The sequence below is a fragment of the Maylandia zebra genome, linkage group LG12, assembly GCF_041146795.1.
Source record: "Maylandia zebra isolate NMK-2024a linkage group LG12, Mzebra_GT3a, whole genome shotgun sequence".
Taxonomy (NCBI): Eukaryota; Metazoa; Chordata; class Actinopteri; order Cichliformes; family Cichlidae; genus Maylandia; species Maylandia zebra.
The window spans coordinates 1,965,997-1,992,141 of record NC_135178.1 but is presented as its reverse complement, the minus strand read 5'-3'; the positions used below and the strand labels follow the sequence as shown (position 1 = coordinate 1,992,141).

Here is a 26,145-nt window from a genome sequence, read left to right as displayed (position 1 = left end):
CAAATGCAGGACTCACGGGTTTATTAGTCAGACGACTTCCACCTCAGCTCTTCCTCCAGAAAGGAGAGCGGTGCCTGCTCCCGCTCGTAGAAGTCTGAGGGGTCCATTTCGTGTCTTCATGGGTCTCATCAGGCTATAGCATAGAATGAAATTACAATAGACTTTTATTGGATGTCATTCCTATGAAAACTGGTCACACTACAAGTGTGGTAGCTCTTTAAGGGTCTGTGGTCTTTATCACTGCAGTTTATGTTAAAAGGAAACAGTTGTTTTAAGTTATTAGAATATTTCTACTTCAGTTCATCATCAGCCTGTTTAAAGAATGAGCTTTCAGCTGCTCTCTGTTTATTACCCTCATTCATAACTGAGTACAAGTCACGTGCTGATGTGTAAGCCTGCAGAAGACAGCAAATATATATATATATTTTTATATATATATATATATATATATATATATATATATATATATATATATATATATATATATATATATATATATATATATATATAATTGAGTCCCTTGTATTTTATAATGTTCTAGCTCACTCTTTCTCCATATTTATGTCGAATATTGTCACTGAGTTTCCCATGAAAAATGTTTAAGCATAAATATAAAATAAAGGTTATATAATTCTACTGTACTGTATATTTCATCATGTGAATTAAAAAAATCGTAATTTTTTTAAAGTGATTAATTTGTAAATCAGTCTGACTCACAACATCCTTTATTACCCAAACCGTCACCATCAGCTGATATACAAATATGTAACACGCACGCTGGAGAGAAATACGAACCCTGTCTCGATTCTCTTTTCCAGACATGATAGAGAGAGCGATCATCAACACATTTGTGGGGCATGACGTGGTGGAGCCTGGCAACTACGTTCAGATGTTCCCCTATCCATGCTACACCAGAGACGAGTAAGGGACGGACTAACACGTAGCCCTGTACTTTATTTACTGGGATTCTGTTTGTGTGATAATAATAAACAAAATAATGACACGTTACCATTAGAACGTCATGTAAACAGAATGTCTTAAGCAGTTTGAAAAGTTCCTTTAAACGTGACCAACGATCGGTTTGGATGAATATATTCCTCCATCAGCACATCTGTCTGTTACTGTGATCATCAGCTCATACCCTGTGTTACTCTTGTCTTTGCAGTTTTCTCTTTGTGATTGAGCACATGATGCCTCTGTGTATGGTGATCTCTTGGGTTTACTCAGTGGCCATGATGATTCAGCATATTGTAGCTGAGAAAGAGCACAGGCTTAAAGAGGTGAGTGTTTGTTAGCGTGATTGGTCCACACGACAGCGTGCTCAAAGATTGTTGGGGATGGGAGCAAACAATTAGTTTTAAACCAAAGCAAATATTGAAACTTTAAACAAACATTTGAAATATAGGGCTTGTATTTACAAAAACATGCAGTACGTACGGCTCAGTGATAGAATCGCTCGCAGCATTTCGTGCATGTCAACACCCCCCAAGCAAGTCCAGCTTATTGCTGGTAATGTGGAGCAGTGTCTCACAACAGTTGGACAGTGATGGACAGTGATTTCAGTGATGGGCCCAAGCACTCATGTACCTGAGGGACATGATCGCATGTCTCCATGTCCACACCCACTGGTCCAGAGCTGGTCCAGTGTTCTGCAACCAGGACAATAACTGCATGGTTCCTCCGGGATCTGAAGTCTGATAAGTAGACGAACTTTCCTGACCAGGTCCAAGATGAAGCGACTCTCTCCTCCTCTGGTAGAAACCCGTCATACAAGCAGCAAGCTGAGGGAATGCAAGGATGCTCACCCTGCCTGTTACCTCTCACCGAGACCAGTGGAATAAATGTGCACGAGCAAGCAGCTGCGAAGAGTCACCAGTGAACTGCTCCCAGTATGTGTGCAGCTGTGTGGCTCCTTTATGTTTCCTTTAGTGTTGAAAAGCAGGGTTGCTCCACAATCCATGGCAACATTGTTCCACGCTGTACATCAGCGCGCAGCCTTAGTGCTGCTCTTTGCTGCCTCCTCTCAGGCCACTTTGATACTGCGACCACGCCAGCCTTAAAAACACAAACATGGGTCCATGTTCTGCTTAGTAAACTTATTTCTTGATTTTGTGCCACTTTTTACATTTTCACAGTTTTAATGATAAGATTATAATGGTTTTTTTTAACATTGATTAATACCTTACACCAAATACATATTATATGTTAACTTGTTGAATGGAATTAAATTTTATAAAACAGTGTAAAAGTACTTTTACTGCTTAAGTACTTTTGAAACATGAGAAGTTTTATTCAATCTTACGCTGATAGGTTAATAAAAAAAAAGACGAGCTGCTGTTTCTCCCGGCAGTCAGGGACTCGTCATCACTTTCCTCCTGCTTACGGCGTCCCTGTCTGATCTTTGACTTCTGTTTATCGTACACTCGCTCACAGCTCTCAGTGTGCGACAAATCCTCTCTGGGCACCAGTATAACTCAGTGGGCGACCATATGACACAAGGCAGCAGCCTGGGCTCTCTCTGCTCACCTGTCTGTCGTCACTACTGGTGTCAAATAAAGACAAAATACCGAAAAAACAGGGGGCGATCGTGGCTCAAGAGCTGGGAGTTCGTCTTGTAACCGGAAGGTTGCCGGTTCGAGCCCCGGCTCCTTGGGCGAGACACTTCACCTACTGGTGGTGGTCAGAGGGCCCAGTGGCGCCAGTGTCCGGCAGCCTCGCCTCTGTCAGTGCGCCCCAGGGTTGTGGCTACAATGTAGCTGCCATCACCAGTGTGTGGATGTGTGTGTGGATGGGTGGATGACTGAACGTGTAAAGCGCTTTGGGGTCCTTAGGGACTAAGTAAAGTGCTATACAAATACAGGCCATTTACCAAAAAACAACATTAAAAAACCAAAAACGCTCTGTGCAGACTGAGCATGATGATGAAAGACAGAAGACTTTATGTCTTTATTTGCTTTGTTGTGAAGCAAACAATCCTGCAGCATAAGTCGGGGCCCAAAACCAAAAGCCACCAGTGGGAATATGTAGAGAATGACCCAGAATTTACTTCAGCTTAGTGACACTTGGACATTATCCTGAACTGTGTGTGTTACATTAAAAGACCTCAAAGTGCTGCAGGTGTGTGTGAGTGGGTAAACGTGGGTTATAGTGGTCACTAGAAAAATAACACCACTCCCATTACTTCACAAAATTCACTTTCCCAAATTTCCCAAATTTATCATTAAAAATAAGGATGTGTGTGAAACAATGAGTGACGGAACAAAGTGTCTCAGTGTGGAAAAGGTCAGAAAGCTGTTTCTAAAGTTGTGGGACTCCAGCGAACCACAAATGCCAGAAACACAGAATAGTGGTGACCCCTCCCAGGAGGAGCCGACCAACCAGAGTTAACCCTGTTTTTCTGTCTCAGGACCTGAAGACTCGCTGTGGTAAACGGAAACAGGATTTCTGCCGTCTGCCAAAACATCCAATAAGGAAAATGTTTGTCCATCTGTTTGTGACCTCAAGCTGAAGCGTGCTTCAGCTGGACAATGATCCAAAACACAGCAGCAAGTCCAAGAAACACAACTCTGACCTGCTCAAAGTCCTGACCTGAGTCAGACTGAGATGCTCAAAAACCCTCCAGTGTGGCTGAGTTACAACAATTCTGCAAAGACGAGCCAAATTTCCTCCACAGAGTGTAAAACGCTCACTGCCAGTTATCACAAACACCTGAGTGCAGCTGTTGCTGCTGAGGCCCACCCAGGTTTAGGGGCCGTGTAGCTTTGGGGTTTTGTCCACTTATTCATAAATACTTTTATTTAGCAGCTGCATTTTGTGTTTAGTGTGTTGTATAAGGGTCAAAGACTTTTTCACACTACTGTGCATACTTGCAAATAACCATAGTGTCTCTGTCTCAGGTGATGAAGATGATGGGTCTGAACAATGCAGTCCACTGGGTGGCGTGGTTCATCACGGGCTTTGTCCAGCTGTCCATCTCTGTCACTGCTCTCACGGCCATTTTAAAGTACGGCCGGGTGTTGCTCCACAGCGATCCCTTCATCATCTGGCTGTTCCTTACCATCTATGCCGTGGCTACTATCATGTTCTGGTAAGACTTCTGGCTCAATGCACAATGTGCACAGCTTCACGGATAATGTTTAGTACAGAACAGGAAGGGGATACTCTCACCACAGGGTCAAAGGTCAGTTTTGCCCAGACCTCCAATATATCTACTGGTGTGCATGAGATAAACTATGAATTGAAATGCTATGTGAATAGAGCATGGTGCATTTAAGCCTAGAAAGATAAAACTCATTGAAAAAAATTAGGAAATTGTCAGTTAGCATTTATCGGTACAGTGGAGAACGCATAATTAAATTTTTACCTCTGACAGCAGTTTGATAAGATTAAGCACTTCCTTCCTACAATCTGCAATCAAATCTTATTCGATACTCGCTGGTCATTCTCACTTAAACAAGAGGGTGAATGAACTTTAACATGTGTAAGTCTGGCAGTGTTTTCAGTAGTTACAAGAAGCACTCTGAGCACAAACCTCCACCAAGGCAGCTCACTCTTTAGGTTTCAGGGAATAAGATTATAATATGCATTTATTATTTTTACTTTATTCTTTTAAAGAATACTTTAAGACGTTTGCAGTGCATGAATGTGCAGGCTTTTGTTATTTGTCCTGTTGAAACCCACTTATACTATTTTATTATTTATTTATGTGGCAAGTACACGTGTAGCATTCATTACACATTTAAATGTTTCGTTGACCTTGAAGAAGAGGTCAGACATCAAATGACATTTAAATATTAATTAGATATTTTCTATTTGTTGACAATACACACGACTGTGAATATAAACTCTCCACCCATTTAACGTTTCATTTTAATCAATTCAGGACTTATCGAGGCATCATGTTTACAGACATAATGACAGGATGAGATGCATGCAAACTCTACCAGGGAGGTACTTCATTACCTGAAGTAACTTTATTACCATATGCCAAATAAAATGTCCATCCTTCCTGCGAGCAGTCTTTATCCTCGGGTCCTCTGCCAGAGGCCTGGGAGCTTGAGGGTCCTGTGCAGTACTTTGCTGTTCCTGCGCTCTGCTGAGGCCACGCTCCCTGTTGGGGATCACTGCTCTGAGCGCTCCGATTAGGACTGGAGACCTTCACCCTCCAAATCTTCTATTCAGTTTTATTTATACGGCAACAACAGTCACCTCAAAGTGCTTTATATTGTAAGGCAGACCCTACAATAATACAAAGAACACAGAAAATCCCAACAGTTAGATGGCCCCTGTGAGTAAGTGCTTTGGCGACAGTGGGAAGGAAAAACTCCCTATTAACAGGAAGAAACCTCCAGCAGAACCAGGCTCAGGGAGGAACTCACATCTGCTGCTATTCGATGGGGATGAGGGGAGGAAGACAGGATGAAGACATGATATAGAAGCGAGACAGAGATTAATAATAACTAAATGCAGAGAGGAATGAGAAAGGTGACTTAAGAAGAAACACCCAGTGCATCATGGGAATCCCCCAGCAGTCTACGTCTATTGCAGCATAACTAAGGGAGGATTCAGGGTCACCTGGTCCAGCCCTAACTATATGCTTTAGCAAAAAGGAAAGTTTGAAGCCTAATCTTAAAAGTAGAGATAGTGTCTGTCTCCTGAATCCAAACTGGAAGCTGGTTCCACAGAAGAGGGGCCTGAAAACTGAAGGCTCTGCCTCCCATTCTGCTTTTAAATACTCTAGGAACAACAAGTAGGCCTGCAGAGCGAGAGCGAAGTGCTCTAATAGGGTGATATGGTACTACAAGGTCATTAAGATAAGATGGGGCCTGATTATTTAAGACCTTGTATGTAGGGTCTACCTTACAAGGCGCCTTGAGGTGACTGTTGTTGTGTTTTGGCACTACATGTAGACTGACTGGGCTCCCAGTTAGATTTTTGCAAAAAGGTGGCGTTCCCACCAGGGAAGAGTTGCTGTCCCAAGTGGAGGAATTGAAGTATCTTGGCGTCTGTGATGGAAAACAAAAGATTGACAGATAGATTGGGGCCATTTTTGCATGTAGTCCTACCTGGAGGAGGCTCAGGGCACGCCGGAGAAATGTCCCTCCAAAGGCCTGATAATCCCCTCAGTGTTTCCTGAGATTCCTGAGGTCTGGGTTTCTCTTGTTAGGCTGCTGTCCTTAAGACATGGTTATTCATGGACGGATGGATGGATACTAAGCTGTCAGTATGTCAGTGTAAGAGGAGTTTGTAGTCAGCCTCCTGTGGTCAGGACTTTTTTGATCAGTGCTGGAGGTTTCTGCCAGACATGGAAAACCTGGTGTCTTGAGTTTTAATGTTAGTGAGCATTGAGTGATGATTATTTTTGTAAAATTGTGAACCTTGTCTTTATATGTAGTGATTTTGCTGCACATCTCATTGTATTTTTAAAAACTTGTGGAATATGTCCTGAAACAAATGAAGCGTAACTTTTTTCCCAGTTTCCTGGTGTCAGTAATCTACTCCAAAGCTAAGCTGGCTTCTGCCTGCGGAGGAATCATCTATTTCCTCAGCTATGTGCCCTATATGTATGTGGCCATTAGGGAGGAGGTGGCTCACGACAAGATCACTGCCTTCGAGAAATGCATTGCTGTAAGGCATTTTACATTTCTTTCCTTTTTCACCAATCAAAACTCTTTGAATTTGTGGTGCGTTGGTAAAATGTTCTTTATCTGTTGTTCTGTGAAATCAGATAATCCACATTGTTTCCTTCTCTTTTAGTCTCTGATGTCTACCACAGCTTTTGGCCTTGGCTCCAAGTATTTTGCTCTATACGAGGTAGCAGGTGTTGGCATTCAGTGGCAGACCATAAGCCAGTCACCTGTAGAAGGCGATGACTTTAACCTCGGTCTCTCCATGATGATGCTCATCATTGATGCTGGCGTGTACGGTGTGCTGACCTGGTACATAGAGGCTGTGCATCCAGGTGTGAAATCCTTGCTCTCTCAGGTTTTCTCCCAACAAACGTTATTTAGGAATCTTCTGCTGATTCAATTTTCCCTAATTTTCCATTAGGAATGTATGGGCTGCCGCGCCCATGGTACTTCCCACTGCAGAGGTCCTACTGGTCTGGCAGTGGCCGTGTGGAGACCTGGGATTGGCCTTGGTGCGGAGGTGGAGCTGCCAGGCTCAGTGTGATGGAGGAGGATCAGGCTTGTGCGATGGACCACCGGAGGAATGGTAAAAACCAACAATATGGTGCTCGAGGACAAGATTCCCATATTCTGTCAATCAGCTTAAAAACACTGTAATACACACCGTCCTAAACTTCAGTAAAAGGATAAATATTATTTTTCCATCCATAATATCATAATAATATTAAATATTATTATTTCCTTACACAGGAACCTTTCCAAGTTTGCATGTTTGAGCAGGATTATGAATTTCCAGATTCCAATGTGACACACGAGACAGTTCAGTTCAAAATGACATGAAGCCACGCCCCTTATATTTCCTTATTTGTCCGGAGTAAATAATAGTGCTGAGTTCAAATCTCCATGCAGAAACCACAGGGCCTCTCCCTGTTTCAGGCATGTGGTTATTTGCCTCTCCTCTTAGTGCTTTTAACAAAAGAAGTGGAATTAACGACGGAGAAAAACACTTTTTAAATCAATATTTTTATACATGATTCCGATTTTGTTCTCACTGTCATTCCAACTCCAGAGGAGATCCGCGGGATAGAGGAGGAGCCCAACCACCTTCCCCTGGTGGTGTGTATAGACAAACTGACCAAGGTGTACAAGACAGGCAGTAAACTGGCCCTGAACAAACTGAGCCTCAACCTCCATGAAAACCAGGTGGTTTCCTTCTTGGGACACAATGGAGCTGGGAAGACGACTACAATGTGAGAGGCAGTGTGCAGCATGTAGTAATGGTTTTTATTGTGCAGCTCCGGCACTGGAGAGCTCAATGATTTACTCTTGCATGGTTTTGTAGATCACACTGAGACATGCAGGTTTTATAAGACTCATATATAATGAAATATAAACATCCATGATCTGTTGTTAAATGTTCAGCCTGCTGCAGCTACACACAAACAAACAAAAAAAGAAGAAAATAAAAATATGATATTTTTTAAAGATATATTGGACCAAACAACATTTAAGCAACAAATCCTGTTTAATGTATCACTGTGACCTGTAATCTAAACTGTATGTTCATAGGTCCATCCTGACAGGGTTGTTCCCGCCCACGTCTGGCTCTGCCACCATCTATGGCCACGATATCCGCACTGAGATGGAGCGTATTCGACAGAACCTCGGGATGTGTCCGCAGCACAACGTCCTGTTTGACAAGCTGAGTGTGGAGGAGCATCTGTGGTTCTACTCCAGGCTCAAAGGCATGGCTGAAGAAGACATCTGCAAGGAGATGGACAAGTCAGCTGCTTTTATTCAATTCAGTTTTATTTATGTAGCGCCAAATTACAGCAGCAGTTGCCCAGAGGCACCTTGTATTGTAAGATAAAGAGCCTATCCTGAACCTTTATGGAAATTCAAACTGTGCATATGTAAAGGCACTGAGGTCACAGCACAGGCTTAATGCTGTTTAGTTGTTTGGGACTCATTAGGGTTTAACTTGCCTCACAACGTTTCACTCAACCAGTGTCAGTGCTCCCTGACAACCGATCAACAGAACACAACTCTCTGTGTGTGTGTGTGTCCAGGATGATTGTTGACCTGGAGTTGTCCAACAAGCGTCACAGCTTGGTGCAGACATTGTCTGGTGGGATGAAGAGAAAGTTGTCTGTCGCCATTGCCTTTGTTGGTGGTTCCAGGGCCGTCATCCTAGACGAACCAACCGCAGGGGTGGACCCCTACGCCCGCCGAGCCATCTGGGATCTCATTCTCAAGTACAAACAAGGTGAGTGACTCCTAGGCATCGTGCAGAGTGACATGACATCGATCCAGGGATTCAATCCTCACCAAAGATATTTAAGTGTTGTTCAGTCCGTGCATATTTCTTGTATGCACGTGGGAAAAATGTCCTCTGCGTTCAGTTTTCAGAATATTGTTGCAGAGGCACGCTCTATCCTTTTTTTGATGTCCTGCTTGGTAAATGTAACCCAAACCACCTCCTACATATGTGTGTGGCTCCTCTGCCTTAGGCCGCACAATTCTGCTGTCTACCCACCACATGGATGAAGCAGACCTTCTGGGAGATCGCATTGCCATCATCTCACACGGGAAACTCAAATGCTGTGGCTCCCCACTCTTTCTCAAGAGCACTTATGGAGATGGATACAAGCTGACACTGGTCAAAAAGCAGAGCGAAGGCCGAGGTGTGTGTGTGTGTGTGTGTGTGTGTGTGTGTGTGTGTGTGTGTGTGTGTGTGTGTGTGTGTGTGTGTGTGTGTGTGTGTGTGGTAGTGTTTTTATTTCCTGCAGAGCATTTGCAGATTTACACTAAGAAGTCTAGCAGAGCCCTTAATGATACATATGGCCATGATTTATGAATGCATGTGTGCATTGGTATACACAGAAGTGCAATCATATACACTGCATACATTGTTTGTCTACTATATGATTTGTACATTTGGGATTTTATTGGTTTTATCTGACATATGTACAACCTTTGTCTATACTTTGGTGAATTACAGTAGAAAATACTTACTGGTGTTCTGGTATCATCACAAACATACATCCAGCATTCACTTCAATAATCTGATTATAATATAATCATTTATGAGGTGAGAGTTCAGTTAAAGGAGCACCTCATAAATGATGTTCATTTTATTCAGTGTGTGCGTGGAGTTGAACTACACACAGCAGAAAGATGTTAGAAGCAGAGCAGTAACACGATTATTAAACCTTCAACCAAAACTGCTTTTGATAGAAAGGCAAAACAAAAGCACACAAGCAGAAGAGCCCTGCACTATGCAAACATGTGCCCACCACCCCCACCTACCCACCACCATGCAGAAAACCAAAAGTCTTCATGCTTTGTGTTTTTTCTTTCAATGCTAAGGCCAGGCCAGCCAGTTCCAGCCTCCATCTCTGTCTCCGTCCTCCTCTCTGTCGCCTTGCTCAGAAGTTCAGGTCACTCAGTTTATTCGTCAGTTTGTGGCTTCCTGCCTGCTGGTGTCCGACTCCAACACTGAGCTGTCCTACGTGCTGCCTTCTGAGGCTGTCAAGAAGGGCTGTTTTGAGAGGCTGTTTCAGGTACATTTACACAAGCAAAGAAAACTCTTCTGTTACAGAATAAACTCACAGCTATTGATCGCAAGGTTGGTAGTTTGATCCCTGGTTGCTCCCAGTCTGTATGCCAAATATCCTTGGCCAAGATACTAACCTCAAGTTGCTCATCAATGCATCCATCAGAGTGTGAATGTTTGATAAAAAACACGTGTGTAGAAAAAGAGTAGAAAAAAGTGCTGGTGTGAATGATGAGTAGAAAAGCAGGTCATTTACATCTTTTCTGATGCTGCTGCTGATTCTATATATGGTCTGGCTAATTGCATAAAAGACAATGTGTTTTAAATTTAATCTAATTCAATTCAGTTTTATTTATATAGCACCAAATTACAACCACAGTTACTTCAAGGTGCTTTTGTAAACTAACAACTCTACAATAATACAGAAAACAACTGCCTTGGTGGCTGTGGGAAGGAGAACTCCCTTTTAACAGGAAGTAGCTTCCTGCAGAACCAGGTTCAGCAAGGAGCAGTGATACTCTGTGATAGGTCGGCCGTGCAGGGAGGAAGACAGTAGGACTGTGGAAGAGGGCCGTGGATTCATAATCGATGGATGGATGAATGGGTGGATTTGGCCTGCACCAAGCAGACCCCCCACCGGGCACCAAAGAGGCCCAAGCCAGGGGAAGCAACTACAAATGAGTAGCAGTAGGGAGGGGAAACCCCCAACCTCCATGACCATGGCCTGCAGTGGGCAGGGCTCAGAAAGGCCCAGGCTCAGGCCTAGCCAAATATACATGTTCCCAAAAGGAGACGAGCAAAACTGAGAATGAAAAAACTAAATGGGATATAATAAAAACTTAAAATGACATAAATAAAGGACAAAGATGTGGAAACCACACAAGTAGTAGTAAAATGTTGAACTCAAAATGCTAGTACAAAGACCCAGCACTGTAAGTGTGACATAAAAAACAACTTTTTAACAGTGTTGTAGTACCCCAAACCTTGGCAGATCTTAGCATGGTGTGCAGTGTCCTCAAAGAAGTGGACAAAAGAAGACCCATAAAGGCCGACAAACTTCAGTTCAGTTTTATTTATATAGAACCAAACAACAGTCGCCTCAAGGTGCTTTATACTGTAAGGTAAACCCAACAATCATATGACCCCCTATGAGCAGCACTTTGGCGACAGTGGGAAGGAAAAACTCCCTTTTAACAGGAAGAAACTTCCGTCAGAACCAGGCTCAGGGAGGGGCGGGGCCATCTGCTGTGATTGGTTGGGGTGAGAGAAGGAAGACAGGATAAAGACATGCTGTGGAAGAGAGATTAACAACAAGTGTGAAAACCTCCCGGAGCAGATAACCAGTATCTAAAAGCCACGTCCTTTAGAAACGGGGGAAAAATACAGCACCTGACACAGGACCACGTGCACCCGGCCCTTCATTTGACCTACTGTTTGCTGAAGTCTCATCAGAAATGATCTAACTGTAAGAGTGGCTGTCAAGAAGCCATTCTTAAGGAAGTATGCCAAGTTGTGCAAGAACTAGACTGAAACAGGCCTTAAGAATGAAGCCAAGCGTTTCATTTTTGTATCCAATCCTCAGTTTATAGCAATCAAAAGAAAGCTGAGCATATTTATCGACCTTTAAAACATCTTGACATAAATTTGTTATGATGTTTTACAGGTCGATCTCATAGTTTAATGTGACAATTAAGCCAGCAGTGTTGCTGACAGTACTGACAGGTTGTGATCTATCATGGAGTACCGTCTGGTAAGCATTGGCTTCATTTTTTAGTGATCCCAAACACACTGCAGTGCAGTAAAAGCATATCTGGGTAGACAAATTCCCAGTGAAACACTATCAGCCATTCACTGACCTGCCCAGGACCTCAATGTTATTGTAGCGGTGTGTAATCATCTTGACAGAGAATGAAGCAAAAGGCAGCAAACAGCCACAGATAAGCTTTGGAATATCCTTCAAAAAGCCTGAATAAGTATACATGAAGACTACTTCCAAATAAAGTTCATTCTTCATTCTGTGCTGAAGAATAAAGGCGGTCATACATAAAGACAGACTTTGTACACAACAATCTTCAAACTCTCATTTTGCCTTATTTACTAATTTGCCATTGTGCCTCCAGGCTTTAGAGAAGAGCTTGGACTCCCTGGCACTGACTAGTTTTGGGGTAATGGACACCACCTTAGAGGAGGTCTTTCTCAAAGTGTCTGAAGAGGACCAGTCTCTTGAAAACAGCGATGCTGGTGAGCACATGTTTCTTATATGTTCATATGTGTGTTTTGACTTCATCGGTTGGCACATGGCTGACATGATTACCTTCTTCCCACCCCTGTTATCTCTGAGCAGACGTAAAGGGTTCGCCAGGGGGGAGCTCTGTAGGGAAATCATCAATCGGTTCAGAAGGTTTGGGGGGACCACAGGGTGAGACAGGATCCCAAGTGGAGCCTGAAAAGCCAACGGTGGAACTAAACAATCTGGTGAAGTGCTCCACACTAAGCCAGAGCCAGTCTTCTCTAATGTCCTCCTCATCTGTCGGCTCAGTAAGAGGCGATGAAGGAGGGCTGTATACCGACTTCTATGGAGATTACTGTCCGCTCTTTGACAACAGACAGGGGGCTGACTCTGCTAGCCTCCAGGGTAAGACAACAACAACAGCAGATGTACTCTTGTTTGATCGTTCTTTGCCACATCTTTCATGAATTTATACACAAATGAAAAACATTTTTGTTTGTTTGTTTGTTTTTTGCTAGTTTATTAAAAACATCTTTACATTCTCTTACTCTGCTGAGGCAAATGATGGTGTGGTGCACTCTATTGGTTTGAGCATCTTTAAAATGTGTCAAGAAATGATGGTTGGAGACCAGATGATGCAGAGTGACAGTGAATCCAAAATTTGGGAAAAAATGACCTTAATAAAAGAACAAGTCAATCATCCGTCCATCCTTCCCTCCCTTGTTATGGGCAGAGGTGGGACCAAGTCATTGTTTTGCAAGTCTCAAGTCAAGTCTCAAGTAATGTCAGGCAAGTCAGAGTCGAGTCTCAAGTCACTGGTGTAAAAGTCCGAGTCAAGTCACAAGTCTGAAATTTTGAATTTCAAGTCCTTTCGAGTCTTTAAAAAAAACAAAACGAAAAAATAATGTTGCAGTTATGCTAAATGTAAATATTAGACCATGTAATTTTAAAATCTGTGTTTTTCTCAACACATGACAAAATAGTGAACTTAGAAAATATACACAAATTGTGAAATTGCACCTCTTTAAAATGCAGCTCAATTAAACCTAGCTCCAAGAATAATTTTCACCGACAGTTCTGAGATAAGCTGCATGTTATTCTTGGATGCGGTTGTAGGACCGGTGTCGTGCCAAAGTAGGTATCCCCGACAGAATTTGTTTCCCCTGTGCTGGGAGCACGCAGGAAGTACTGATGTTTTCATTTTGTGAAAAATTAGTATCGTTACATTACCATTCAGTTTGAGGGTTACAACAGAAAATTATATATTTATTGCTCACGGGGTATCAGATGGGATTATTTTAATAAACCATAAACATTTTGGCTAATAACTATTTTTATTCTCCTGTAACTTTATTATATAAAGAGCTAAATCCTCCAAAGTTTCAGGAGAAATGCGTCATAATAAGAAGTGTTTGTGAACGAAAAATCAGCAATGTGGGATACTGTTTGTCTGTGATTTACACAGGGGGAACAAATTCTGTCGGGGATACCTAGTTTGGCACGATAGTAACTTCAGGTCACTGCAACAAGCCCAGGTACAGTTTACCGACGGATGGGTACAGGACCTTGAAATGCACCGTGTAGAACGAAAGACCATCGTACGTATCATAAGTTTACCAGTCTCACAAATCGTCGTCATAAATACACATTCCTTAACCGTTTATTAATAGGACCTTTGAGCTCAACGGTAATTAATTAGCAGTGGAAATAATTTCTGGTAGCATCACAGAAATGTAGCAGTGACAATAATACTGTATGCTGTAATCGTACTGGACAATTAGTGATACAAAAAACCTGTTTTATCCTGTGAATAAAAGTACATGTTTTTGTCAATGTACCATAATAACAGAAGCGAAACGCAGTATTGTGTCAGGATAATTTACTATTTATGCACAATAAATAAAGGAGCATAGCGCGACAATTTCTGTTCAGCGCCAGACTTGCTTGTAACCTATATCACCAATTATGTTATGAAAATGACGCATTAACTACAACAGCAGACTGACCTTTGTGTAAATGCTTGGAGCAGACTAACCTGTGAGCTGGAGGGTTCTGGGACGTTATATTTGGTCTTTGAATGGCTGCAATCCAGTCGCCTCTTTGTTACTTCGGAAACATGGCTCGAACAATTTCTCTTCAACGACGTAATCCGATAACAACCGATCTCTTTACCCGTCGGCTTCCCGTGGCTGTCATGCGACCGGCTATTGCAGTTAATAATACAACAGCTTCTTGACATTTTTGTGTTTCTTTTTATCGCTGTGTGACTGATTTTAATTGAAAGCCTGCGTGCGCTAGTACCTCTTGCCACGAGTTCCCAGAATCCTTTGCGGTTTTACCCCTGAATGACGTCACATTTTCAATCTCTATATAATATGCATGTTAAATTTTATATTTGGGGTGAAATATCAAGTCTTTTCAAGTAAACCGGTTCAAGTCCAATTCAAGTCCCAGGTCATTGGTGTAAAAGTCCAAGTCAAGTCACAAGTCTTAGAACATTTTTTCAAGTCAAGTCTAAAGTCATAAAATTAATGACTCGAGTCTGACTCGAGTCCAAGTCATGTGACTCGAGTCCACACCTCTGGTTATGGGGGCAACAGCCTAAGCAGAAAAGCCCTGATCTCCCTCTCCCCAGCCACCTCACCCCACCAGTGTGTTATGGACTTGCTCCAAAGCCTCCTGCAGATGGGTCATGCTGCCAATATCTAACCTAGGAGGCAGCCAGGCAGCGTCTTGCTCTTGTTCCATCCTGCATCTGAGGTTTGACTAATGGACGAGCTGTCCCTGAGAAGAGACCTTTCTAGGGAAGCTGAGAAGTGTGACCCCCATGTCTTTATCCACAGCATGTCTTTATCCTGTCTTCCTTCTCTCACCCCACCCAGTCGCAGCAGATGGCCCCGCCCCTCCCTGAGCCTGGTTCTGCTGGACGTTTCTTCCTGTTAAAAGGGAGTTTTTCCTTCCCACTGTCGCCAAAGTGCTGCTCATAGGGGGTCATATGATTGTTGGGTTTTTCTCTGTAGGTATTATTATACCTTACAGTATAAAGTGCCCTGAGGCGACTGTTGTTGTGATTGGGCGCTGTATAAATAAAATTGAATTGAAAGAAACCCTCTGATCCCCCCCTTCTTAAAGATGGGACTCACCACCCCAGATCTCCATGCAGTGCTGCAGAGGAGTATCAATCAAAACAGCCCCACAAGATTTGGAGCCTTTACGAGCTCAGGGCAAACCTCCTCAACCCCAAGGGCATGGCTACGCTCTTGGTCCTCTACAGAAGATGTGTCAGTGGATTAACATGCTTAAAGTATTCCTTGCAATGCCTGACTACATCATGAGTTCAAGTCAGCAGCACCCACACCCACTACACACTGTAAGTAGTGCTCTGCTTTCCCCTCCTGTACCACTCGTTTGCCAGAATTGCTTCAAAACAAACTGAAAGTCTCTTCCCATGAAGTTTTTGCTCCAGTTACTGCACGAGCCGCCTTCTCTTGGTCTGCCGGTAACCGTCCGCTGCCCACAGTGTAGTAAGCCCAATAAAAATTCTTCTTCAGCTTGAGGTTTACCCTTACCTCCTCTGTTCACCATTTGGTTCAGGGATTACCACCACAACAGGCAATAACATCTTTGCCGCAGCCTCAGCAATGGAGATGGAGAATATGGTCGATATAGACTCAATATCAGCCTCCTTCAGACTGCTGTCAACATTCTAGTTGAGGAATTCCCAGAGCGGAGCCTCTGCCAGGCACATTTAGGCGTGCCAGGTTCAATATCCTCCCCCACCACCTGATCCTACTCATTACCAGGCGGTGGTCAGTTGACGGCTCTAGCCCTCTCTTCATGCGAATGTTCTGGATAGATCAGAAATCTGATAATACAATAATACAACTGACCATCAACCTACGGTGTCCTGGTACCATGTGTATGGGCACCCTTATGTTCAAAAATAGTGTTCGGTATGAACAAACTGTGATTTGCACAGAAGCCAAAAACAGAACCCTGATCTGGTTCGGATCAGGCCATTCCTCCCAGTCACCCCCTTCAGGTGTCACTGTCCACGTGAGTGTCGAAGTCTCCCAGTAAGAAGACAGAGTCACTAGATGGAGCAGTGACTTGAACAGTCCAGGACCTCTCCAGGAGACATGTGTTGAGCCTGCTATAGCCAATATCTCTCAACCTCACACACTAACTCAGACTCCTTCCCCACCAGAGAGGTGGCATTTCATGTCCCAGCAGCCAGCCTCGATATCTAGGGATCAGACTGCCACAGCCTCCATCCCTGACCACTGCCTGACACATGCGATGTTTGAATGGATAAAATGTCAGCCAAGGCACGGACAGAATATCTGTGGAGGGATATAAAGATGGGATTCACAGGCACTTCCACGCATGTCAAACAGAATTTAATATAACTGAACAAACAGGTGGTAAATATTTATCTAAGATGACTTAAAGTTGAACACGTTTTTAAAGGAAAGAACAGACTTTTTGTTTTATAAAAACACACAGTCTCATCATGAGTTTAGATGCTCGAACCCATGAATCTCATGGCTCGTTTCAGGGTTTAGTGACTTATATTGTCAAAATTTAGATGAATATTTTCATCAGTTTATTAGTTAATAAATGCAAGTGACAATGCTACAACATTAAATGTTTTTTTCTTAGTTTTTGTTTTTCTTTAGATCTTTTTTCTTTTCATGCTTCTGGAATAAAAATGCTCATATAGTGTGAGCACTAAAGAATCATACAGACCGGTTGTGATTACTGTTCTCATCCATAATTTGTCAGTTTGTCTATTTCATGTTTTAACTTTTTCACTTTAGGAGATGCAGAGAACCCCTCGTCACCAGAGCCGGAGGTGCTGGAAGGGCAGGGCACCTTCAAGCTGGAGGGTTGGTGGTTGAAACTGAGCCAGTTTCATGGACTTATTATCAAGAGGTTTCACTGTGCCAAGAGGAACACCAAGGGTCTCTTCTCTCAGATCCTCCTGCCTGCCTTCTTTGTCTGTGTGGCCATGACCGTGGCCTTATCTGTGCCCGAGATCGGTGAGATTTTACTCGTCCTTTGCTGGTTTTAATATTGCTGCTGTCCCGCCTTACCAAGAAGATAAACAGGATTGCAGAAGTTGTCTGTATACTGTTAAACAGTTCAGTATTTAGATTATGGTGAATACAGTTTTGTACAGAGCTCCTAATACTTTAACAGTCTATTACAAATAAACTGCTGAGTGGGCTCTCAGCAGTTTAGACGATATAAGTTGTTGTGATTTGGCCACATGTAAATAAAACTGTATTGAATTTCACATTCATCGAACAGTCTTTGCTCATAAACATCTTCCTAAAATAGAAAAACTTAAAATACGTGGATCAAACTTTACAAGATAAATGTTTGAACCAAAGTATTCAAATGAATCATGAAGGTGGTACACTAAGATTAGCAGCAAAGAAACCGAGTAATAGAATAGAATAGAATAGAATAGAATAGAATAGAATAGGATAGAATAGAATAGCCCTTTACTCCTGCACGATTGACAATGACAATAAAGTATCGATGGTAAGACAGCAGGAACAAATCTATACAAACAAGAGAAAGGCACATATTGGAGAACAGGTTGCAAAGCGCTTAGAAGTAGTGATAAGGACCCTGAGTCCACGAGTGATGACTGATGAGGGTTACTCAGACCAGATTGTTGAGCTGGGTTGGCAGGGTGGGGTGGAACCCGACTGACCTGAGACGTGAACCAGAACCAGCGGTGGGTCAAACGGGTAATGCTGCACATTTAGTCAGCAGGCGTGACTGTGATCGCTGCCGCCATGATCGTTGATTTTTTGGAAAGCGTAAATGGCGAGGAGGAGTTTTACACACAGTGCCAGAGATTCATGTCCGTGTCCTGCAGCAATCACCTGAAATATTCAGAAAAAAGCCCCCATATTTGTAGCAGAAACACGCACATATGTGAGTGTGTTTCATGTTTAGATTTCACATTTTATATAAGAACAGAGCAGCGTAGTTAAATAATCATTTTATGCTTTCATGCTTAGAAACGGAGAGCATCAATAATCATGGACTGAAAGCGTCACTTTGTTGTCTTGTTGTTAAGTTTGGCTCATTGTGACTCGTGTTGCTATGAAGAATGTGTGATATACCAGGGTGGAGGGTAGCAGTAGCTGGTGAGCACGCTCACTTCAGTCGATATTTAAATTATTTGTTTATTTTATTCACTCAACAGTTAAAACAGGGGAGCTACTAAACTAATGAAATACATGGGTTTCTAGGGCTCAGTGCACTTTATTTTTACAATTAGCTGTAAAATCTACGTAAAAAGATCCCTGATTAATGGATGGATGTTGTGTGTGAATTATTTTACAGGAGATTTGCCACCCTTGATCTTGTCCCCATCTCAGTATCATAACTACACCCAACCAAGAGGCAACTTCATCCCTTATGCCAATGAAGACAGACCCCAGTACAGGTAGGATGATGTTTAATTTACTGATATAACTCATGCAGATTTTTATCATTAAAACTAAATATTGCAGATGTTTCTTTGACAGTGAAGTCACATTTCTCAGCTGAACATTTACCAAACAAACTGTTTGTGTTTGACTTCTTTTATATTACTCGATATTAGAAAAGTAACTGCTCGTGCTCACTCTAGTGCACGCTAGCCTGAAGTAAAGCCAGTACAGCAACTTGACTGACAAATAACAATGTCTGATATCTCTGTGAATTAAACTGGAACATCGCGTCATGTTTTCAGCAAATAAAAATTCAGCATGCTTGATATTATTTATACTAAACTGTCTGTCAGGTTTAATTAGCGTAGACGCCCTGATTGTAACTGTCCTACGTAAGTCCCCACACTGCTGTAGCAACTTGTCTTTTGCTTAGTAAACAGCTGCATATAAGAAAGCTCTACCAAGACATGGAAAGGGTTTCTGGTGGTGAATCATCTCCACATCAGTAATGAAAGGATTAGTTTCAGTATATGTGGCTAAATTGTCAAGTTGTGTGATGATGTGTGCTGATTGTTTATGCCTGCTACTGTCACCCTTACACACAACAGCCAAAGTGACCTGTGTTAAAAACGATATAGCCTTGTGTTAGCAGGACTGTCAGTGATGAGCGTGCCAAGCATAACTGTGGTTCAGGGTCATGGACTAACTCGATCACCTCATATATTATTCCATGGAGTCCTGTCACCTCGACCTGTAGCAGAGCTTAGCAAGGTTGACCAAAAGAGATCTTATGAGTCCAAATACTGGAGCCTTTAGACGCTGAAATAAGCTGTTACTTTAAACAGAATCCTGGTGCACAGCAGCATTTTGCTCAAGTCAACACTGACACAGTGGAATAGAAAGAAATGTGACTGACACATCTTTGGTCCACTCTCAGGAACAAGCTGTCACCAGACGCCAGCCCACAGAAGATCATCAACACCTTCCGCCTGCCCTCGGGTATCGGTGCTACTTGTATCCTCAAAACCCCCTTCAACAGCACCCTGGACCAGCTGGCACAAACCCTCAACCCCAATGCCAATAACTCCAAAACCCTAGCTGCCAAATACTTTGATTCTATGTGTCTGGACTCCTTCACTCAGGGCGTCCCCCTCTCCAACTTTGTGCCCCCACCACCTTCGCCAGCACCTTCAGATGACCCAGACTCTAATTTTGAGGACGGTCTGTGGAACCTAACAGTCACTCCTCCAATTACAGTTCATAGTAAGTGCTTCCATAATATGCGTGCGACCCATTTAACGTATGTAGCTCTAGATCTGAAAATCAAGACTTGACTTAAACAAAAAATAATTAAAGGAACTGTCACGGTGGGGCGCGCCGGCGTGAGGAATGAGGTAGACCCAAGAGCAGACACGGTGGAGACAGAACTAGGTTTCCAAAATAAGGCAAGCCTTTATTGTGGCTGCAGGCATAACAAAAACACTAGGGGACACTGAAACTGGGAAAACTAAGAAGACAGAGAACACTGTGTAAACTAAGAAGGCTAAGGCACTCTGTGAAGGAACTATGGAAAAAAGTATAAACACAGAGTAACTAAGCAGGCTATGAACACAGTGTCACAATAAGGGAAAATACGAGGTGAGGATAACAGACGATCTGACACTGACACAAAGACACACTGGGCTTAAATACACTGAGGCAGTCATCAAGAAATTAGAGACAGAAGGGGAACACAGCTGGGAGGAATAAGACCTGAACATGAGCCTTCAGAGTAAAACAGGAAACAAGACACCACTAAACAAACACGCAGACACGACACAGAGAGATAGACTAGACACTGAATTAAACCTGCAATAAACATGAGAACACAAAAACCTACGAACTAATCCCTAAACAAGAATAACCGAAACATAGAGTCATAATCATCATTATCATCATAATAAGAAAAGAATCCAAAATGCAAAACACACCAAAAGCATAACTCAAAATACTGGGTCAAACTGACCCAGAACCGTGACAGGAACACTTTGGAAACACATCATCATGCTGCATGTCTGAGGTGATGTGGTCCAGGTAATATATTAGGAGTGAAGGATGACACATCATTTGATGAAAATGATCAATCTACAGAGGGCTGAAGTCAGAGTGAAAAAATGATGCAGCATGCGAGTCTGTTTGGTGGAAAATTAATTGCAGCAAATGCATGCATGTACTTTCTCTATGGCTTCTCCGGACCCGTTCACGTCTGTCTCACAGTAACACTAACAGGGCACCACTGCTGGACCTGCCAGTTCTGGTATGGTTAAAGGCCAGTCAGGCTCCACAGTGCTGGGCAGTGACCACAGGGCCCCACTAAAGGACCTCGGGCTCTCAGGCCCTGCTTATGATTGTTGGGTTAGAGACATTGACAGCAGTGGGCTGCTGGCTGTCACTTGTAGGTCTCTGGCAGCACTCGTCCTGTTCCACCTGCAGAAAGGAGCAGATACTGGTACAGCTGATGGGTTAAGGACTTTGTGCGGTCCTGTCCAGCTATCCTAGCCTGTGTCTCACGGCATGCTGAGACACAGATAACCTCTGATAATGAAATGTATTGATGTGCCTCGCTGTAGGAGTTGGCCTGCCTGTGCAGCCTCTGTAGGGTGCAGGGAGTACTTCATGCCACCAGTAATGACGCTGCAGTCAGAAAAGATAAGGAGACGAACACTGTCGGTGGTCTTAATCTGAAAACCATTTCTGTTTGGGGGTTGTCTCATTGTTGCCCATCTAGTCCACCTAGTGTTAATATTATTAACACCAGAGCAGCTGAAACTGATCAATAACCCCTCTGCTCCTTACCTGACCAGATCACCAAGTTTAATTTATGTGATGCCATACTGTGATTGCAAAGTGTTCCTTTCATGTTTTTAAGCAGAATATTGTTATTGTCTTATTATATTTTGCTAATGTGGACCAATAGACACGTACAGTGATGCCTACTTGTGTCTTGGCTCGTTGGGAGAGCTAATAAATCATTTCTAACGCAGTTTATTCCCCCTGTGTTTTTTCTGTTTTGAGAAGTCCACGTGGACTAAGGAAAAGATCCGCTGAATGAATGATGACTCTTTCACTTTTGCTTAGAGCCTGTTACATCTCCACCTACCTTTCCCTTGTCCATCCATGAGCCGGTGCGCTGCGTCTGCTCTATGCAGGGGACAGGCTTCTCCTGTCCCAGTGGGGTAGGAGGACAACCCCCTCTCATGAAGGTGGTGACCGGTGACATTATGGTGGACATCACAGGCCGGAACGTCTCTGAATATCTGCTTTTCACATCAGACAGAGTGCGGCTGCACAGGTAGGACAGCTGCTGGAGCAACTCTAAGGAAACAGCCACACAACAGAAATACTGACAACATACTGCAAACTGATGCTTTGACTTTTCAGTGTAGAATCTAATTGCACAAAATACTAGTTGGATCACCTTAGTTTAAACAGAATTATAACTTATATGTTATATGTCATGGGCTGCTACTGGGACCTCCTGAGCCTGAGTAGCTGCGAGCTCCCCTCAGAGTACACAGCAGGCATCATTGTTGAAACATGTGAACACAGAGACACAGCATATAAGGCAAAAACAGAGTTTGTACAGTTCTTTATTCTTCCACACAGCCTAAGCTCTCTTAGGTAATCTTCAGGAACAGTTCTCCAGGCTTCTTGAAGGATATACCAAAGCTCTTCTTTAGGTTTGCTTAGTGCTCTGGCAGTGTTTGGGATCATTGTGATGTCTGTGAAGGTTCTCAGTTCAGGTCATTATAGTCTAAGGAGGTCAGAAAGAAAAACATCTGGACTTTTTTAACTTGCTTGAAGACGTTTTATCTCCCATCCGAGAAGCTTCTTTAGTTCTAAGAGCAACTGGTGGAGAGTCCCAGATTTTTAAGCCCTATGGGAGTGTCTCTGAGGGAGTCATGGACCCGGTATTGATCCTCTGCCTAATCACGCGAGCCAAGGCGTGAAAACGGATGTGGATGAACCAGTTTGTGTCTGAGTGTGTGGCTGGGTCTGAAGTACACTGGGATGTCGTGCTTGGAGAAGACTCCTGAATTTCTCTAATAAACGCGCTACATGAGGGCTGACAGTGCTGCTCTGTTTGTCCTTCTGATTTTCTCTAGCTGGTGTCTGATCTTCTTTTCTGTGCATCTTTGCTGACTTGATGAGCTTCCTTTACATGTGTGTGCTCCTTCTTTTTCCCTTCAGGCTTAGGCTTAGGGCTGTGGTGGCTGTGGCTCAGGTGGTAGAGCAGATCAGCTACTGGTTGGAAGGTTGGTGCCTTCCCCAGTCTGCATGTCAAATATCCTTGGGCAAGATACTAACCGCAAATTGCCCTCTGATGTGTTCATCAGAGTGTGAATGTGTGTGAATGTAGATTAGTTTGCACTTGTGTTTAGTGCTTGTGTGAATGGGTGAATGAGGCATGTTGTATACAGGACTTTGAGTACTCTGGGAGAGTAGAAAAGCACTCTGTAAGAATCAGTCCATTTACCATCAGGCTTAGAGGGAACATGTTCTGCCCGGTGGTGTAGGGTCCTGATTACTCCAAGTTTGTGTTGCAGAGGGTGATGGGAGTCAAAGAGGAGGTACTGGTCCGTGTGTGAAGGATTCCACTTCTTGTGTCTTGATGTTGACCCAGGTGTCGTCCACATATCTGTACCAGTGGCTGGGTACTCTTCCTTTGAAAGAGCCAAGAGCCTTCCTTTCCACTTCCTCCATGTAAAGGTTGGCTACAATAGGTGACACGGGGGAGCCCATGGCACAGCCATGTGTTTGTCTGTAAAAGCCTTCGTTGTATTTGAAGTATGTGGTGGTGAGGCAGAGGTCTAACAGTGTGCAGGTCTGATTGGGTGTGAAGTTGGTCCTGTCCTCCAATGAGCTGTCTTCTTGTAGTCATTTTCTGACAGTCTCCACGGCCTCCGTGGTGGGTATGCAGGTGAAGAGAAAGACTACATCAAAGGACACCATGGTTTCATCTGGATCCAGGGGAAGTTTCTGGACCTTGTCGGTGAAGTCGTGGAGTTCTTGATGTGATGGTCCCTACAAGGGGCGCTAGGATGGTGGTGAGGTGTTTGCAGTGTTGTATGTGGCTGAGGTAATGCTGCTATCAATGGGTCTGAGTGGGACTCCTTTGTGGATCTTTGGAGGTCTACAGGGTATTACATCCCCTTCGTTATGTATGATGAAGAAGCTTCTCGGATGAAACGTCTTCAAGAAGCTTAAAGATGTCCAGATGCTTTTCTGTCCGAGCTCCTGAGATCATTGTCATGCTGAAAAGTAAATCATCAATCAGACACTTTCCAGATGTTATTAATGGTGGATCAGTATTTGCTGGTACTTTTCTGAATTCCTAAGTCCATTAATTTTTCAAGTCATACTTATTGTAATTGTGCATTGCTCTTTGGCTACACTTCGTCTTAATTTCACATGGATACAGTAACATGCACATACTGGTTTTCTGTCAAATTAATTTTGTTACAGATATGGTGGTTTAACAGTGGGCAACATTCAGAAATCAATCCCAACATCTTTTGGGAGAAATCTTCCACCTATGGTTCGTAAAATAGCGGTGCGCAGATCAGCTCAGGTAAAGACAAAGACGCAATGACTCTAAACTGGACAGGTACAGTATACAATACTGCTAACAGTGCAACTTACTGTGTCTAGGTTCTCTACAACAATAAAGGCTACCACAGCATGCCAACGTATCTGAATGTCCTCAACAATGCCATCCTGCGTGCCAACATGCCTCCCTCCAAGGGCAATCCTGCTGCCTATGGTAGACACGCCAGATATAGCTGCTGAATAAAGTTGTGCCAGTTTGGTTGGTTATTTTTAACTACACAACAGATTGTTTGTTCTGTTTGTTTGCAGGAATCACAGTAACAAACCACCCGATGAATCGCACCAGTGCCAGCCTTTCTTTAGACTATTTGTAAGTGTCTGTGGCTTTACCTCATATATTTATGTGATAGATTCACATTTCTGTTCACGTAAACGATGAGTCTTCATTGTTGCTAGCTCTGGAAGAAAGCAGACCATCTACTAATCAGAAAGTTGGTGGTTCGATTCCTGGCTCCTCTGGTCTGCATGCCAAGAATCCTTGGGCAAGATACTAAGTTGTTCTCCCATGCATCCAACAGAGTATGACTGTGTCAGTGGTATATAGAAAGCACTTCAATAGATGAAGCACAGAAAAAGTGTTTGTGTGAATGCGGCAGGTTGTATAAAGTGCTTTGAGTGTTCAGATCGAATAGAAAACCCCGATGTCAGAACCCATCCATTCAGCATTCATCAAACAGAAAAGTTAGTCATAGACTTCCTTAACCCTCAGCTGTAAAACACTGGGGGTCGTCACCCTTCATGGACACGCTACTTTGTGAACACGATAACTCAAGAACAAGGCGACATATGATTTTCAAATTGATACCATCGGTGCATCTCCTAAAAGTCTCAGATGAGTTTGGATCCTGTTGACCTTGACCTCAAGTTCTGCTAGGAGGCGTAGGAGTAGCGCTGGCAGCTGCTGGTATTTTGTCTCTTCTCTTCATTGGAGTTAAAGTATCTGAATTTTAGGAGCAGGACCGGCCTCCAAACAAGCTCCTTTAGCTTCTTATCTATACATGCTCCCCCAGCTCTACAAGCTGTTCATTCTTGTTTTCGTGCCCCACCCTCCCTCCCCTTTTTCAATTCTTTCACTTCTCATTGGTTCATGGGGGATCTGCCAGGCCCGGGAGCCGCCACCTGTCCCCTCTGAAGCCTTCCCCAAACTGCAGCTCAGTTCATGTTTAAGCCATTCACCTTTATCTACTACAAACACTGTCAAACCTAAAATGAGGACGTGGGTCCAGTGAGTGAATCCAGCCATATGGCTGATGGCTGCTACGCCCTGAGCCTGGTTCTGCCAGGCCTCTCTTCCTGTTGAAAGGAAGTTCTCCTAAAAGGGAATGCTTCTCCTGGGCTAGTGTCTATTAAACCCCTTTTCCATTCGTATCTACTCAAATCGACTCGGTGCGGTTTTCAGGGTTTTCGGTTAGGTTGTAGTACCTGGTACCAGGTACGTTTTTAGTATCTGCTCACCCGGGATCCAAGCAATCCGAGCAGGTACTAAAATGTGACATCATCAGACTGAATGCCACCGACTGGCTGGTCAGTAGCATCACTTGATGAGTCATGAGAGCGCCGGTTTCTATCACATTTAACTGAGCCTACTCACAGACGAAATGCTGGTTTGGCAGCACGTAGTGAGGC

The 26,145-nt window shown here is 43.4% G+C and overlaps 1 protein-coding gene across 1 annotated transcript in view; it reads left to right on the top strand.

Moving 5' to 3' along the window:
- Window positions 1–26,145, top strand: part of abca2 (ATP-binding cassette, sub-family A (ABC1), member 2) — a 106,211-nt gene that overhangs the window by 55,835 nt on the left and 24,231 nt on the right. Inside the window, exons 14-33 of the mRNA XM_076890546.1 lie at window positions 819–921; window positions 1,166–1,280; window positions 3,897–4,087; window positions 6,477–6,627; window positions 6,757–6,961; window positions 7,051–7,215; window positions 7,699–7,879; window positions 8,199–8,411; window positions 8,699–8,895; window positions 9,140–9,313; window positions 9,999–10,192; window positions 12,306–12,426; window positions 12,530–12,820; window positions 17,236–17,457; window positions 18,782–18,884; window positions 19,808–20,133; window positions 21,988–22,201; window positions 24,376–24,481; window positions 24,562–24,673; window positions 24,769–24,829. Of these exons, the coding sequence (XP_076746661.1) occupies window positions 819–921; window positions 1,166–1,280; window positions 3,897–4,087; window positions 6,477–6,627; window positions 6,757–6,961; window positions 7,051–7,215; window positions 7,699–7,879; window positions 8,199–8,411; window positions 8,699–8,895; window positions 9,140–9,313; window positions 9,999–10,192; window positions 12,306–12,426; window positions 12,530–12,820; window positions 17,236–17,457; window positions 18,782–18,884; window positions 19,808–20,133; window positions 21,988–22,201; window positions 24,376–24,481; window positions 24,562–24,673; window positions 24,769–24,829 (3,445 nt within the window). The remainder of the gene's footprint in view (window positions 1–818; window positions 922–1,165; window positions 1,281–3,896; window positions 4,088–6,476; window positions 6,628–6,756; window positions 6,962–7,050; window positions 7,216–7,698; window positions 7,880–8,198; window positions 8,412–8,698; window positions 8,896–9,139; window positions 9,314–9,998; window positions 10,193–12,305; window positions 12,427–12,529; window positions 12,821–17,235; window positions 17,458–18,781; window positions 18,885–19,807; window positions 20,134–21,987; window positions 22,202–24,375; window positions 24,482–24,561; window positions 24,674–24,768; window positions 24,830–26,145) is intronic.